Raw genomic sequence first — 16,930 nt, 5'->3', positions numbered from 1 at the left:
GACTGGAACACCAGATCTGCGCAGATGAGCTGCGGCCACCGCCATCACTTTCGTGAACACCTGAGTAGCACTAGTAAGGTCAAAGGGGAGCTCAGCAAACTGAAAATGAGCGTGGCCTACCATGAACCCAAGGTAGCGTCTGTGGGCTGGCAGGACGGGAATATGGAAATAGGCGTCCTGCAAGTCCAATCCCATCATGCAGTCTCCAGGATTGAGGGTAGACAGGACCTGAACTAACATAAGCATTTTGAACTTCTGCTGGCATAAGCGGCGGAGGGCCCAGAGATCTAGAATAAGATGTAGGCCTTTGTCCTTTTTGGGCACAAGAAAGTAGCGGGAATAGCAACCACGACCTACTTCTGGAACAGGGACCTTCTCAATAGCCTCGTTGGCCAAGACAGCTGAGACTTCCTGGCGGAGAAGCGCCAAATGATCATCCAAACTGCGAATGAAAGACGGGGGCATGGAGAGAGGGGTAGTCTTGAAGGGGAGGGAGTAGCCAATTCGGACTATTTGCAAAACCCGCCTGTCTGACGTGATGGATTTCCAGTGGGGGAGGTGATAGCGAATCCTGCTGCCCCACTGGTCGTTGATGGTCCTGAAGGGTCAGACCAGGAAGGCTTGGAGGCTGCTCCCAGGGGGAGAGGTTGTACTGGCCTGCCCGCTGGCTCCCAGACAGGCGAGATCGCAGGGCCCCAGGTCCACGACCACACAGAGGCCTGGCAGCTCGCCTGAACCGATGGCTAGACTGGGCCGGACGTGGCTCGGCGCCCCTTCCGTAGCCACGAAAGGGACGAAAAGTAGACTGGAGTGGACGGGAAGAAGCAACGAGGCCCAAAGATCTGGCCGTAGACCGAGAATCTTTAAAGCTCTCCAGCACAGAGGTGATGGCTATCAAAAGGCAGGTCCATCAAGGTAAACTAGACATCCCCCGAAAAGCCAGATGTCCTCAACTAGGGGCTTCGCCGAAGGGCTACTGACATGGCAATCGCTCTGCCTAGTGAATCGGTGGTATCTAGTCCACATCTTTGAGAATTTGGCTGCGTGTCTCCCATCCGCCACTGCCTGGCAGAGAACGGCCTGGGCCTCCTCTGGGCACTGAGGCAGTCCTTGCGCAACCGTGTCCCAGATGTTATTGGAATATCGGCCCAAGAAGCACGCTGTATTTACAGACCGCAGGGCTAAGCTGGAGGAAGAAAACATGCGCTTCCCAAGCTGATCCAGCTTCTTGGATTCACTATCTGGGGGAGCAGAAGGGAATGCGCCCTTGGAGGAAGAGGCTTGGACCACCAAGCTCTCGGGGGAAGGGTGTTTGGTGAGGAAAACTGGGTCACCCGGATCCGGGCGAAGGTCCTTTCCACAGGAGTCCCTGTGCTGGGTAGGACCAGGTGCTCAGAAGGGCTTCATTGAAGGGCAATAGGGGTTTCGAAGTGGATGCCACAGGTCGAAGCACCTCGTCAGGAGGTTAGTCCTGACCACCACTGAATGGAGCTCAAGGCCCAAGTCCTCGGCCACCCTCATCATCACCACAGCGTAGGACACTGCTTCCTCCATAGCCACGGTGAGGGGGGGGGGGGGGGAAGCATGCCAAGGTCTGGAGAAGTGTCCAGACCACTGGCGTCACCCAGGTCCTCTTTCCAGTACGGCTCTTCCAGCTGGTCTGCTAAAGGGACAAGTGACACTTTCTGGGTGATAGGGAACACCAGGGATGAACAGGGGAACAAAAGCGCTCTCCGTCCTCGCTCCTGCCCCATTGTGGGCGGGGGGGGGGGGGGGGGGGGGGGGAGGGCTGGGGATGGCGTTGACCGGGGTACAGTCGGCGCCGGGATCGACACCGGGGAAGGTCGGGTAAAATCAACCAGTGTCGATCCGGATCCATGCCTAGATCCGTGGGGGTCCTATGGCACGGGTCCGGAGCTGCCGGCATCCAAGGCTCCGGACCCGGTGCCAGCAGAGTCAGGCTGCCCAAGGTTACGATGGAAGGCTTCGTAAAATGTAACAAGTTGGGCAGGGGACGCTCCAGCTCCTGGAAATGGGAGGAGGTTCCGAGTCGTCCCTGAAGGAGGCACAAGACGGAGCCTTAGAGCGACAATGCTCCGGGTCCCACGTCGCATTAACCGACAGACGAGGAAGCGGTAAAGAGAGCCGGTGCTTCTTCGCCTTCTTTTTGCGCTTTGACTTACCCGAAGACTTTGAAGATTTTGTGTGTGAAGAGGTGTGCGGCCTCAAGACCTTCCTCTCGAAGGACACCGGGAGCAACGCGGAGTCAACTGCTGGGACACCAAGAGCTTTCAGGACCGCTCCCGCAAAGACTTTGGAATCATGGCTCTGCAGTCAAAGCACGACTCTGGGTCGTGGTCGCGTTCCAGACACAAAGGCACAAGAGGTGCGAATCCGTCACAGACACCAGCCTGTGACAGGCCTCGCAAGGATTAAACCCGGTCCGACAGTGAGACATCCCTGGCGCACCAGGAGTCGAAGACTCAAAAAGGTTTAGTCAAAATATGAATAAAGGTGCAAGTCTCTCTGGATATGCGCTAGGCTAGCACGGAAAAAGAAAGCTGACGTCAGCGCGCAGGGGAGGCATGTAAGTAGACACCGCAATGTCATCCCGGCGAACATGACGTCGACGATGGACGCCACCTACAAACTCGCAAGAGTACTGGTAAGAAAAGATTCTCCTGATCCAGGCTGACGGTAATTATAAGTAAAGGAATCTATAACCAACTGTCTCTTTTGGATACTATTTTTGTAGGCGGACGGCACCCAAATTATTTTCTGGTGGTCGTCCCCTCAGAATGCACCGCGCTGAGTTAATCGACCGTGGTCTAAGCCGACTTGCCTCCTGGATGGAAGGCAATTTGCTTACATTGAATGGTGACAAAACAGAGGTTTGGATTGTGTGTAGAAACCCTCAATCGTGAGGCCCAGAGTACCGGCCTGCATCTTTAGGAATTGTTCCTACCCCTTCTACCAAAGTGAAAAGCCGGGGCTTCTGGTTAGATGATGCTTTGTCTATGCGCCCTCAAGCTGATATAGTAGCATCTACCCGCTTTGAAGTCATAAAAATGGGTGAGAAAAATTATTTGGATTATTCCTCACTTGGCACTGAGAACGCTAATTCAGGCCCACATCCTCTCAAGACTGGATTATGGGAATGTTCTCTCTCTATCTGGACGCTGACAAGGCGGCTACCCGTCCTCTTCAGGTGGTTCAAACTTCTGCGGCTAGGCTTCTTACTCTACTTACGAGCAGTACCGCGGCCTCCCATATTCTCCAAGAGCTGCACTGGCTACCTATCAGAAAAAGAGTACAATTTAAAGATTTCTGCTTGATGTTTAAAGTTAAAGCAGGACTTGGCCTAAAACATGTACAAGTACTGTTCTCCCCTTTATATCCCCTCCCACGATTTGAGATCTGCCAGCCAGGTCTGATACTGTGTGCCCAGAATCCACCGGGCTCGATCGGGCGGGTGTTCTTTTGCTTATTTAGGACCGAAACTGTGGCACGCTCTGCCTCAGTATATAAGAAACTGCACTTCGTTAATGGGGTTTCGTAAACTTAAAAAAAAACATGGCTCTTCTAAATATGGTGTCTTAATGTGTGCTTTACAAATGGCAATTAAACACATACAAGAGTTTATTGAGTTAAATGTTGATACAGCTAGTATCAATACGGTATGGGATGCTTGTAAGTGTAGCATTAGAGGGTGTGTCCAGCAATATGTATACAGGCTCAATGCAGAAAATTATAAAAAGAATAAAGATATGACATCTAAATTGTTGGACCTGGAAACACAATTGGCTGAAGCGACTTTGCAATCAAAAAGTGATATTGAGGTGCTTAGAGCACAATTGGTGGAAATGCAAGCTGGACTCAGAAAAGTGTTGAGAGAAAGATATGCAACTAGACTACATAAATACAAGTTAGATCAGTATGAAGGTGGGGACTGTATCGGAAAAATATTGGCTTTTAAAACTGCAGATAGAAAAGCAAAAACTAGAATAAAGGAAATAATTGGATCAGATTCAGTGATATATGGACAAGAGGATCAAATATTAAATCAATTTGTAAAATTCTATCAACATTTATATACCCCTGAGGAGCCATTGAATGAAGCAGAGGTTGTAAAATATTTAGATCAATACTTAGGACCATCGCGAGCATTAAATCACGAAGTAATTCAGCAACTAAACACTGATATTACTACTGAGGAGATTAAATTGGCTATCGACCATTTACCATTAGGTAAGGCGGTTGGTGAGGATTGCTTACCAGGGGAACTTTATAAACTGTGTTATCAAGAGCTGGCTCCATTATTACAAAAAGTCATTAACTCAATTATTATCTCTAAACAATCACCATCTTCATGGAAACTTGCTAAAATCATATTTTTTCTGAAGAAGGGAAAACCGGAAAAAGAGTGTGGTTCATATCGGCCCATATCTCTACTCAACTCTGATGTGAAAATTTTTGCAAAAATTTTAGCTAATCGGTTAGCGCCCCATATGCCGGATATTGTCAATCCCCAGCAACATGGCTTTGTGATTGGTAGAGATACTACATTGCATGTTAATACTTCCATAACTGCTTTGGATGTAGCTGAAACTACTAACACCCCACTCGGTGTGATAATGTTAGATGCTGAAAAAGCATTTGACCGAGTGGGGTGGGAATATCTGTGGACAGTATTAATTAAAATGGGCTTAAATGGTTCTTATTTAGATTGGGTTAAATCTCTCTATGATGACCCACGGGCCGTGATCAGCTATGGAGGTATAGACTCTGACAACTTCAAGATTGCAAGAGGTACAAGACAGGGATGCCCTCTTTCCCCATTATTATTTGCTTTATCCCTAGAACCTTTTCTAAATGCTTTAAATGATCAAATCAATATAATTCCAGCTCAACATGGGGATATAACCCTTAAATTAACTGCCTTTGCGGATGATATCGCAATATATACACCGGATGTTAGTAAAGCTATGCCCGCAGTTATAGAAGAAGCACATAAGTATGGGAAAATCTCCGGGTATAAATTAAATGTTAACAAAACCCAAATTATACTTAACTACACTCCGGTTACATGCAACTACAAAACCTGTAAAGAAGCCGTATACCTAGGTATTAAGCTTACTGCTAAAGTGGAGAAAATTGTGGAATTAAACTATGGGTTATTCCTCAAAGAAACGGCTGCGAGTTTTAAAAAATGGCACAAGATACCTTTGAGTTTGTTAGGGAGATTGAACTTGATAAAGATGAAAATCTTACCCAAATTACTTTATTTGTGCAGAGCTATACCGCTTCAACCAAATAAGCTTTTTTTTAGAAAATTAGATGGTATTTGTAGTAGCTTTATCTGGGGGTATAAAAAAGCTCGAAGGGCGGTAACATTTTTGACACTCCCAATCTCTAAAGGGGGTCTTACCTTACCGGATTTTAATTGTTATTTTTTAGCTACTTTTCTTTTACGCACTAGGAGCCTATTAAAAAATACTCCCTCTTTATTTTTTCATCAATATATGTTGGGGGCAGACCCTAACCAATTTCTACTACGGGTCCATGATCCAAATTACTTCAAAAGAGTAAAGTTCAAGACCGCAAAACATGCCATACGAATTTGGGATAAAATTCTGTACATTAGTAATAACTCATTTTACAATACTGAACTTAGATTATGGAACAATCCGGGTCTTCCCGACATATTTTCGGACGGTTTGGGTAATCGATGGATTAGGCAGGATATAAGTACATTAGGAGATCTTTATTGCACCACTGGGTTGAGGGACTTCGAGAATTTAAAAATTACAAATGGGCTTACGGATGACATGCATTTTAAATACAGACAATTAAGAGACTATTTCTGTAATAAACTGAAAATAACGGAAGTTAAACAATCTGATATTATTGAAGGTATTTACTCAGAAAAAACTAAAGCATTAATCAGGTTGGGATATCAATGGCTTATTAAGGAGAAGGGCGAAAACACATCTCAAATCGCAGCCAAATGGTCTCGTAGATTAAATCAAAACATAAATTCAGCACAGATTGGAAATGCCCTAACTCATTTAAGTGAAATAGTTCACTCGTCTAAGTTGAAAATGCAGCTATATAGGACAATCACGGAATTGTATTACACGCCGCAAAGAATATCCAGATGGGCACATGGTAACTCGTTGACAGAGAAATCTAGGTGTGCTAAATGTAACACTGTTGCGGCAGGAATTGAGCACATGCTATTTTCATGTCCTGCACTCTCCAATTTCTGGAATCGCATATCCTACCATCTTCAATTTAATCGGATAAACTCATCGGATCTTACGGTACAAATGGTATTACTAGACATCCAAGACAAGAACTATCCCAATAAGGATCTCTTAACGATTTTGCTAGCATGTGCTAGATTAACAATAGCTAGAGTCTGGATTTCTAAAGAACCCCCTAATGTTGCGGATTGGTTAGCTTTGGTTTATGAAATTAGAACTATGGAATTTGCTTTAGCTAAACTTAGGGGCCCTAAAGCTCTTCTGAGAAAAGAAAAGATATGGAAGCACTACTTTGAAGGCCAAGATGCATGATTTAGTTTAGTTTTTTTTACTCGCTCTAGTAGTTTATTATTGTAATAGTAGAGCTAATGTGAAATATAGGTTTATTTATTAATTGTACGTTGTTGCTATTCCTCAAATTTTGCTGCTGCTCATATTAATTGTAGTTGTATGTTAAATATAGAACTGAATTGTAATGAATCATATCATTTCTTGCAATCAATAAAAATGTTTAAAAAAAAAAAAAAAAAAATGGCAATTAATAATATTATTGTTAATAATAAAAACAATAATAAAAGGCAGATAAAAATGCCCTCAATTCCATTTGAATCGGCCATATTAAAGTCAAATTTCACTCCGGTATTTGAAGCATTGGCCACATGATAGGAGCACCACGAACAGCCTTATCTGAGACAATAGCCATACCTCCAGCGCTCGATCGGAAAGACATGTTTTAAACAAATTATGCCTGCAAGGTTGATGAGCCTACAGATAAGAGATGGAGCCAAAATAGCACTCCCTTTCCATGATAGTCAAGTGTAGACTCTGGATATCAAAAGGAAACGTTTAACCACCTTTTGTGCTGCTGCCCTCCACTTTTGAATGATCGCCGCACATTGCTGAAACCCTTGTTCTTCACACACAGGACACAAACTTGCATGGAAGCTACAAATTTGTTTTTTTTAACATACTCGAGCTGTGTGACTTGGCAAAATTCGGCAAATACATCAATTAGCCTGTAACAAGTATTACTTAAAGACATTAAGACTGATCACCACTCTAATTAAGATCACTGAAAACAACTGAACTTTAACGCTTTGTATGATAGGTTTTTGATTTCCGTTTGGATAGAGCGTTAAAATGCTTTTACTAGCCGCTCTCCCAGTATATGATTAGACAACAAACTGCTTTATGGCTTCCAGATCGGATTCACTGTAAGCACTGTTTTGTACATTTCAACTACTTTTCACAGGATTGAGCAAACATCTATCTTTATGTATTATCTAGGACTCCCTAACTTTCATTTCACTTACTTAAAACTGATTTAATCTACGCTTGCGTCTAAGACAATAAGCATTACATGTACTATTTGCCAGCCATGCCAATTTTGCACACCAATGATCTTGTTTTAGCCCAGGCACTGCCTATTAACCTGCAATTGTTATGCCATCCATATAAATGTGGCCTAGCGAGTGCTATATCCCCGGGCATGTTTATGTCCATTATAGCAACTTTTACAGTTTTCTCACTTTTCTGATAAAACCCGATTTATATTTAAGCTTATGTACATACATTGTAATGATTTTAATTAAGTATGCAACAAAGGAATATTAACTACATTCTGCAAACTGAAATGCTGTTATGATAGAAAATAAATATTACTTCTAAACATTCCAAACAAAACGTTTTCACCCAGGAAATTAAGAAGCAGGCAAAGTCTTATACACATTAAGGTAACCCCCCTGCTTCCTTGACTCGTTTCAAGGAAAAGCAGACAAAAAAACAGATTTAGGAATACATGGGAGAACGTTGAATGGCAATGCTTCAATTGCTCCCAAACTGGTGCGCATCTGTTCGCAGAGCCCCAGGCTTGTTTTGAAAGCACTGCTGGAAGGGAAAAATCTTATACTCTGGGTTAGCCAACCAAGAACATTCATGCTACAAAAGTGTGCCTTCTTAAGCTGGGGGTGATAAACTCAAGCCCAAGTGAGAGGCTGTGAAATTCAGAAAGATTGCACTCTACAACCACTGTTGTATTATTTTCCTTGATATGTCCCCCGATTCTCTGTTCAGGAAAAAGGAACTTGCAGACATTGGGAGGAACTCTTGGAAGGGCATTGAGGAGACAGTATCGAGGAGGCATTGGTTCGGTTTCTTGCACAACTGAGAGTCTCTCATACCAGCAAGCAGTTTCTTTTCACAGTGTTGCAGTCAAGAACTATGTGAAAAGGATACAGGTTCCAGGGGTAGAGAGTCTTTATCAGGTAGGGGGTGACTGTACAACTAAGATTTTGTTAGGGCAACTACTGGACGTTGGCGGAGGTGTACAGGGATTAATTGGGGTTAAGGTTTATCAAACTGAACTTGAATCTTTGCTCATAATCTCTCCACTGCCCAATCTCTTTCCCTTTTAGCCAGCAATGGACAACATGCATTGCACAGAAGTTTGTTATTATGGGGATTCTTATATATATTGACGTGGGGATTCTTATATATATGGACGTGAGGATTCTCGGGGCTCCTGAAGGGGTTTGTATTATCAAACAGGGTTACTGCTTTTCTCTTTTGCTCTATGTTACTGGTACTCTAATACTATTAAAATGCAAAATGCTTTATATTGAGCAAAGCATGTTTGCAAAGGAGTCCAGCCTGCGATATGGACTCATGACACCTGTGGTGGTGCAGTGACTTGGCATAAAAGTAGTATGCATTCATGAGAGTTCAGCTGCCTAGTTCTGGTGCTCTTTCAGCATACGCAATTCTTTCTGTCACGCTGTGCCAGTCCATCGCATTCCTACACTTAGGGAAAAGTATACCCTAAAAACAACTGAAAAGTAGAAAAGAAAGCGACTGTTGAATTACCAGTGATAGGCTGTTCCACTGGTACATATGGCAGTAGTTTTTACCCTTTGTCCAAATTGAGCTTAAGTAACTTCTCAGCACATGTGATGGGGTGTGGTGCGTGTGTGTGTGTGTGGGGGGGGGTTATTTCGATTCCTACCAGGAAATAGACGCAAATGCTTATACAGCGTATAGGAACCTGAGATTGCTTCAGAAAATTCAGAATGCTGGCAGTGAACTGAAATTTGCCTGGGTTGTAGGTTCAGTGCCAGAGAGGTAAAGCAGGTTAAATATCTGGTGGATGGGAGCAGGGAGCAAAGTAAAACACTGCAGGCAGGTTGTCAAGCCATAATAGCTGTTAACTACCTCCACAAAGGCAAAAGCTACAGGTCAGAAAAATTAAATTTTTAAAACCCTCCTCAAACGTTGGACCCGTGGCAATAAATGCTTAGAACTTAATGAAACATTCCATAAATTATTTTTATCCATACATAAGTAAGCAACTTCTCCTTACCATATGGGGAGCGCTGATTGTTGCTTGAAAACCTGTAACCAGAAGATTTGCAATAGACATTAGTACCTACTTTGAGTCCTAGAATGCAACAACAATACTTATTTCAGGTACATTTTGCTAAATTATTTCTGCTTTCATTATTAATGTACACACCAATTACGAGAATGTGCATAACCATAATGCTAATTATCTATATAGAAATTACCAGTGTAGCACCTAAGAGTCTCAAACATTTCAGCACTGCCAGTGATGTTCGAATGAACAAGATTCTAGTCGTTTAGACAACTGTGTCTCTATTCAAAATGACAATTACTGCAATGCATATCACTGATCAAAATTTCTAGTATGAGTTCTGATAAACTACATGTCCCAGTTTCCTGGTGCTTCATCGGAGTGTGTTATTCATAAACAAAAGATTGTTTGGATTGACGCTGTGTCGCTGAACTCATCTAGGAGACCTAAAAAGTTTAATTGAAACCAGTCCATGCAACCCCGGAGGGTTAGAAATCCAAACTCTGAGGCTCTGGGGACCTATAGATTTTGTATAATTTGGTGCCCAATGAGGGGTTATGGAATTTCCACGACTGAGTTGTTTTTGACGACACACTCAAAAAACTACAATTACACTCAGATGTTCGTTATAATATTGGTTACCTTCTTCAAATTAAATAGGAAATCCCCGTTTACTAAAGCTTTGGTAAGCTTGGCTTTTATTTATTTATTTTAAAAGTTTTATATAGCGCTGGCTAGACCCGGAGGTATCAGAGCGCTTTACATGAGCATCAGATCACAGTTACAGGTTACATCGCTACAAAGGTTACATAGTTCTTAGAGCATGGCAACATAGTTACTTGTAAGGTTGAGATAAACAATAAGCACAAATACATAAGGGGAAAAGAAGGCAAGGTGAGAGATTCAGGGGGGGTTGGAGTAGGGGAAATAGACAGATAATGAAGGTGGGAAGGAGGAAGGGAGGGGAGGGTGAGAGTCACAGCATGGGGAGAAGAGGGGCAGGGTGACGGGGACACAAACCGGTAGACGAGTCAAGGCAACGTCCAAAGTCCAGTAAGCTGTGATCCCAGGGGAAGTGGTATCCCTTTCCTATCTCTATTGCGAGAGGCTCCCTTTACGCAGTGGACTCTCTCAGAGAGGTCTCTGAGACTCCAAGGTCTACATACTGGATCCTTCCCCAAAAAGGGGAGAGGGAGTGCTTTGGCAAGGGGTGCCATACCGTACCTCAAGTGTGAGTGGCTCCCTTGGCGCAGTGGACTCACTCAGCGGGTTCGCTGAGATTCCAGAGTATAAATATTGGATCTTTCCCCAACAAGGGGAGAAGGAGTGCTTAGTCAAAGGGCACAAAGGACAGGGGGTAGGCAGAGTAGCAGGCAAGGGGAGTGATTCAGGGGAGAGAGGATAGGACCTAGGGAAGTGACAATAAGGAGAGATGAAAAAGAAGTCTGCCTAAAGACCAACTGGGTAGGTGACGACCAAGGAGTAATCATGTTTATCTGCTTCGGTCTACTAATCATTGCAGCACACTTCTTTTATTCAAAAATTATATTGGTTCAATAAATATTATTGAAAATGTCCCACTGTGTATTTCTGTATATTTCTCTGAGAATAAGTGAAGGTTCTGTACTTTTTCCACAATACCTGAATGGTCAGGGTTTTCCTGTTTAGTGGTTGCCATAAACCATTTGCTCCCTGGTAGGTTAGGATGGCTTATGGTGGTACTGTGATTTAGCTGGTTTATAGGCCAACATATCCTGCGGGGGTGTCCGGAATCAGTCTAGACACCAAGCCTTTAGTTTATATTGTCCAAACAATGAGCAGATCCTACGGATTGGTAGGAACTACATAACACTAGGTGTGGTCATTATAGTTGCAGGTGCAAACATATAACCACATAATACGTCTGGAACAAGAACCAAACAACATTAATGAATGACCAAGTTACCCATAGAAAAGCACATTTAATCCAAACATAAAATAGACTAAAAGTTGGAAAATAAAGCCTCTACTGAGATTTATAGTAATTCTGGCCAGTCACAACAGAAGATTAGGCATCCTCAAAATATTTGTGTACATATGGTATAAGGAGTGCACATTTCCTTAAATGAATACAATGTAGGGCTGTATACCTAGTGTCACACAGTATCACGTCACACAGTATCAAAACACACCCTCCTCGCTATATTGACAACCATCCACCATATTTCATTCTGGTACAGGAAGAATGCACATGAAAGCACTAGCCTCCTTACAGTGCTCAGGATGCTGCTCCGACAGATGACCTCATTGTAGGTGCTGGCAAATGCAACTGTCAAAATGTTTTAGAAATAAGTCATACAGGTCTTCTAGGAAGAGGGAAGAAAGCGCCCTTTTTTAAAAATACAAAACACACTTTATAGTTCAAAAGCAGGTAAAAAGGAACATATGACTAGAGATTGCAGCAAAGAGGATTGTGTACAGGTGAGAGAAAAAAGACGTAGTGAAAACTGCCCTGTAACTCTAAATACTCTGGGTAGGCTAAAGCAAATTATTGGAAAGGACAAAACTATTTTCAAGATGGACAATAAATCAGATGCTATAACATTTAATCAAAAGAAACTGTGTGCTTTAGTACATATAGGCTTACCTATTGATTGTGGGGAGTCCATATACGGATTGCATTTTGCATAGTGTCTACGATCTGTGCACAGCATTACTTCAAAAACTTTATCAGATTTTATTATTCCATTTTCTGAAAAAGAATATTCAAGAATGAAAAGGTTATGTTATTGAATGGATGTAATATGAAAAAAGTTAATGTTATGATTTAATTTGAGTGCTAATCATAGAATAAGCAACAAAATCATCTGGGCTTCCAATTGTCCAAAACTAAGACACAATGATACGACTTTCAATTAATAAAGTACACATTTTTCTCTTTGGGAAAAAGGCACTTAATCAACAAATATTAAGAAGCATACTTGGAGACGTGTAATCCTGACAGATTGATTGACATTTTACATAAGCGTTCCCCCAGACATAAGGGACTCCGAGCTACTGAGTAACCCTTGCGACTAGCATCATTCATTGTCTCTGGAAACTACTAACTTGGTACCAGTGTATATTTCAGTAAAAAAAACCATCAAACTCATTTTTCAGCTTTGATTCTCATGGTTAGCGAAGACGAGCAGACAAGGATTACACATTAAAGGATATACATAGAAACCAAGATACAGTAAACACTTAAACATGCAATCATTTTAACGTCCAGCTAGAGCCATTACGTTTTAAAAGCAACATGACTTACAAGATTTCAATAGGATAAAGGCGTGAAGAAAAACAATTTCCAACCAGAGGTGGGCAATCTGGCTCTTTAGTACATAATACCTCAGTCTTGAATGTATAGACCCTTTTTAAAACCTAGCTACAGACAGCTTTAGCCCTTTGGGTGCTCAGGATGACCAGGAGCCGTCCTGAGCCACGGTGCTCATGTGCTCAGGACGGCTCCCGGCCATCCTGACACAGGGCACCGGAAATCCCTCTGGTGTGGGCAACAGAGGGATTTCTTTTTCACAAAACAGCCTTGGGATCTGGGGAAGAGCTTCCCTATCTCCCGAGGCTGTCTATTTGATTTCTGTGAAATGACAATCAGCACACAAGACACCTGACGTCATTTCATAGATACTGAAATGAGCCAATAGTCTCCTTTCAGTTTCACTTTCTATGTGCTCAGGGGACTGTCTCTGAGCACGTAGAAAGTCAGGAGAGGTATCACTGGAAAGGGGAGAATGAATATCCCCTTTCCAATGATACACCTCCTTAGTGGATCCCTGCTTGGGGGTCTCCGCAGGAGGGCGATCTTCAAGTAGGGATCCACTCACTAGACACCAGGGAGGGGAAGCGGCCCCTTGGGCAAGGGCCTTTGCTCTACTCTAATTTTTGGGGGGGGCAACTAAGTCTTTCTGAGCCCCTTATCTGCCCCTCTCCACCCCCCCAGTGCCAGAAAGCAGACTAGATCCAGGGATTTTTGTTGCATTGCTATAGGAGTGGGGGCTGACCAAGATGAGCATGCACAATTCCAGTCTTTCTGCCCCCCTAGGGGGCAGTTGCCGCTGATCTGCCGCCCTGGGGGCAGCAGAGAGCCCACTAGGCGCCCGCAATTACGCTGGCCTTTTCATACGTGGGGGTGAGGACATAGCAATGCCCCACACCCCTCAAGAAACATTGCCATTCTTTCTGCCCACCTTGGGGGCATATCAGCGCTACTCAGGGGGCACCTCCCTAACACAAGAACCTGTTCAGGAGTGCCTGGATCTAAGCCAACCATGTGCAAGGGATATTATACGGGAAATTTTGCAACCGCTAAAGTATTCGAGGCAGGGAAACCATTTTAAATATTGCGGATCGCCCATACAGGGACAGCGGCAGATGGGACCATATCGTGGTCTCTTCACGGACGGTTGGGTGTAGTGGAGTAATATCATGTGTCCAATGTCGTGGGGCACGGTAAAATAAAAACTCCTAGATATTTGAATCCTTCCGTCGCATGGAACAGCTGCGCAGCCCAGGTTTCGCGTCCCAGGTCACCACATATACGAAAGAGCACCGATTTAGAAGGATTAGCTCCCAGGCCCGAGGTCTCCCGAGTACCCAAAGAATCTGAAGAATTCAAGCACCAAGGGTCATTCATAAAAAAAAAAAAAACAGCACATCGTCTGTATATAGTGCGATTTTGTGGGATCGTTCTCACGACCACTCAAACCCCCGGATCAATGGGTCTTGCTGCACCCAGGCGGCCATGGGCTCTATGACAAAGAAGAAGACAGATTTCCCTCAATGGCCACACACCTTTTATCGTAAATATATCTCTAATTAGTAACAAGATATTGGTGACAAAAGTACAACAATCTTTTTTTATTTCATTCAAAAAGTATGATGTTTATTTCATTTTCTCTAAGTTATCATTACTCTTATATAGGAATATCTTTCCTTATTTTTTCACAGGTAGAAAATTACTATTTTTTTCAGAAGAGTTTTTTTAAAAATGTAAAAATTTTTAAATTCAGACAAGAAAAAAAAAGGAACAAGAATACATACAATACATGACTATATACAAAAAATAATTTGTTATACACTACATCAAGATCAATGTGCCCCTGGTAGAAGAGAGTCTATCACAACATTCTGACACATACACACCCTCACTACAATCACCACCACACCATTTGAGGTAGAGAAACTGAATCATAAATGGCAGAAGTACTCTGCCAAAATATGTAAGTCTCATAACAAAATCTAAGACCCCGCACTTGGTCGACGCGCGTTTCGGCGGCTCAAGGCCACCTTCTTCAGGACCTCTTTCGGATAAGCAATCCAAATATCCAGGGGACCTACAATTATAATAAAAATTGTCACCAAAAACACAAGAATGTCACCACATCATTACATTGTTGAAAACATCACAAAATACTCCACGTGACCAGGCAATATATCAGTATTTAAGATGGCCAATGCAAATAACGGGGACAGGGAACAACCCTGCCTCGTACCGTGGCATGTAGGAAAGGATACCGATCTGTGTCCCGCCACCCGCACCGAGGCCAAAAGGTCTGTATATAGTAACTGGACATATGCCAGAAAACACGGACCTAAGTTGATGGATCGGAGGAGTTGCAATAGATAGGTCCAGCTTAAAAAAATCAAACGCCTTATCTATGTCAGCCAGAAGAGTGGCCGTGGGACGGCCTAACTCTGGGGCCATCGCGAGGGCATTGTGGACACGCCGGATGTTGTGCTGATTGGACCTTTGTGGCATGAAACCGGACTGGCCGGGGTGAATGAGGTCTTGGATGCATGAGCGGAGGCGATCTGCAAGAACTTTGCCCAGAAATTTAAATTCGAAATTAAGCGGGTTGATAGACGGTATGAAGAGGGGTCTTACGGGCTCAGAGTTCATTTACAGTTATTGGTGCGTCTAATTGGTCTTGTACGCGGTCTGTGAGCTTTTGGGGGTGTATATCTATTAGGGACTGCTCTATAAGGGCGCTCGATATGAGTTCTTTCTGTTTATATAGGAAAGCATAATAGGCTGCGAATACTTGGACCACCGCTTCTGGGGAGGTGCACAGAACTCCATCTGCGTCTCAAAGTGCCGGAAGGAGAGTAGGGGACATCGTGGCCTGGCACAACAGGTGAAACATTTTACTAGATTGGTCAACCCATTGATAAATCCTGTGCTGTGTCGCCAGCCAAACCTCGCGTGCCTCATTGATGATATGTTGATGTATTTGGAGGAGATTGCACCTCAATGTTTGACTGGCACCCATAGCAAGTTGTGCTTTAAGGGACCTCCGGCGGTCTTCTAATTCCACAATTTGAGCTAGACGTTTATGTTTTTCAGCCGCACAAAAGCTAATGTCAACCCCCCCAAATTGTGGGTTTAAGAGCCTCCAACAGACTAATACTAGACGGGGCAGAAGCAGTGTTGGCCGAGAGGTAGACGGAAATGGCCTGACGAAGGGCCTCCTGGTATTTGGGGTCCTGGAGGTGCCAGGGGGACATACGCCATCGAAAGGAAGGCTTCTGAGATCCTAAACACAGCTTAAGTAAGACCGGTGAATGGTCTCTTAATGCCCTGGGAAGAATAGAGACGTGGGATACCCTGTGTATGTAACTGAGGCAAAAAGACAAAAACTAGGCGCAATAGGGTGCCATCAACGGTGGATAGGAATGTAAAACCTCTCTCAGAGGGGTGATAAGCTCACCACGCATTCGACCACCCAAGTGCAGTAGCCAGGAGATGACGTTTGGATCTACTTGGTTGAGACTCGCCAGACGATCAAGGGGTGACACAACGTCTTTCCAATCACCACCCATCAGAGTTAGGCCCTGAGGGAGCTCCCACCACACTTGTGAAATTCTATCAGTGAAGGTGTGCCCCTGGGGAGGAGGAGCGTAGACGCTGCATATGATTATGCATTTGTCATGTAATGTACCTGTTATAATGGTTTATCGACCCCCGGGGTCTAGCCACTGTTTGAATACGATGAGTGGGGCCAGGCGATGCACCAGAATAGCCGTTCCCCAGGAGCCCCGTGTGAATCCTGAATGGTATACTGTGGTGTACCCGAATCTTGTGAGGCATGGGGTGTCATTGCCCAGGAGGCGAATCTCCTGTAGGAGAAGGATGTCGGCCTTGCAACCTTTGGCCTGACGGAGAATGGCACACCTTTTAATTTTGTTAAGCAGCCCTCTAACTTTCTAGGATACTATGGTTAATTCCCCCACCTGGGGAACATGTATGTATGATGTCATCTAC

General features: G+C 43.8%; 1 protein-coding gene across 4 annotated transcripts in view; it reads right to left on the bottom strand.

Moving 5' to 3' along the window:
• LOC144763614 (protein-L-isoaspartate(D-aspartate) O-methyltransferase) overlaps positions 1 to 16,930 on the bottom strand; it is a 243,623-nt gene that overhangs the window by 172,324 nt on the left and 54,369 nt on the right. For all 4 annotated transcript variants that reach the window (XM_078649378.1, XM_078649377.1, XM_078649380.1 and 1 more), the window contains exons 2-3: positions 12,260 to 12,364; positions 9,622 to 9,653 (exon numbers count right to left, since the gene is read on the bottom strand). In XM_078649378.1, the coding sequence (XP_078505504.1) occupies positions 9,622 to 9,653; positions 12,260 to 12,364 (137 nt within the window). The remainder of the gene's footprint in view (positions 1 to 9,621; positions 9,654 to 12,259; positions 12,365 to 16,930) is intronic.

The sequence above is a fragment of the Lissotriton helveticus genome, chromosome 6 (genome assembly GCF_964261635.1).
Source record: "Lissotriton helveticus chromosome 6, aLisHel1.1, whole genome shotgun sequence".
In the NCBI taxonomy this organism is placed as follows: Eukaryota; Metazoa; Chordata; class Amphibia; order Caudata; family Salamandridae; genus Lissotriton; species Lissotriton helveticus.
The sequence above is the reverse complement of the archived record's forward strand: the minus strand, read 5'-3'. Positions and strand labels throughout refer to the sequence as shown.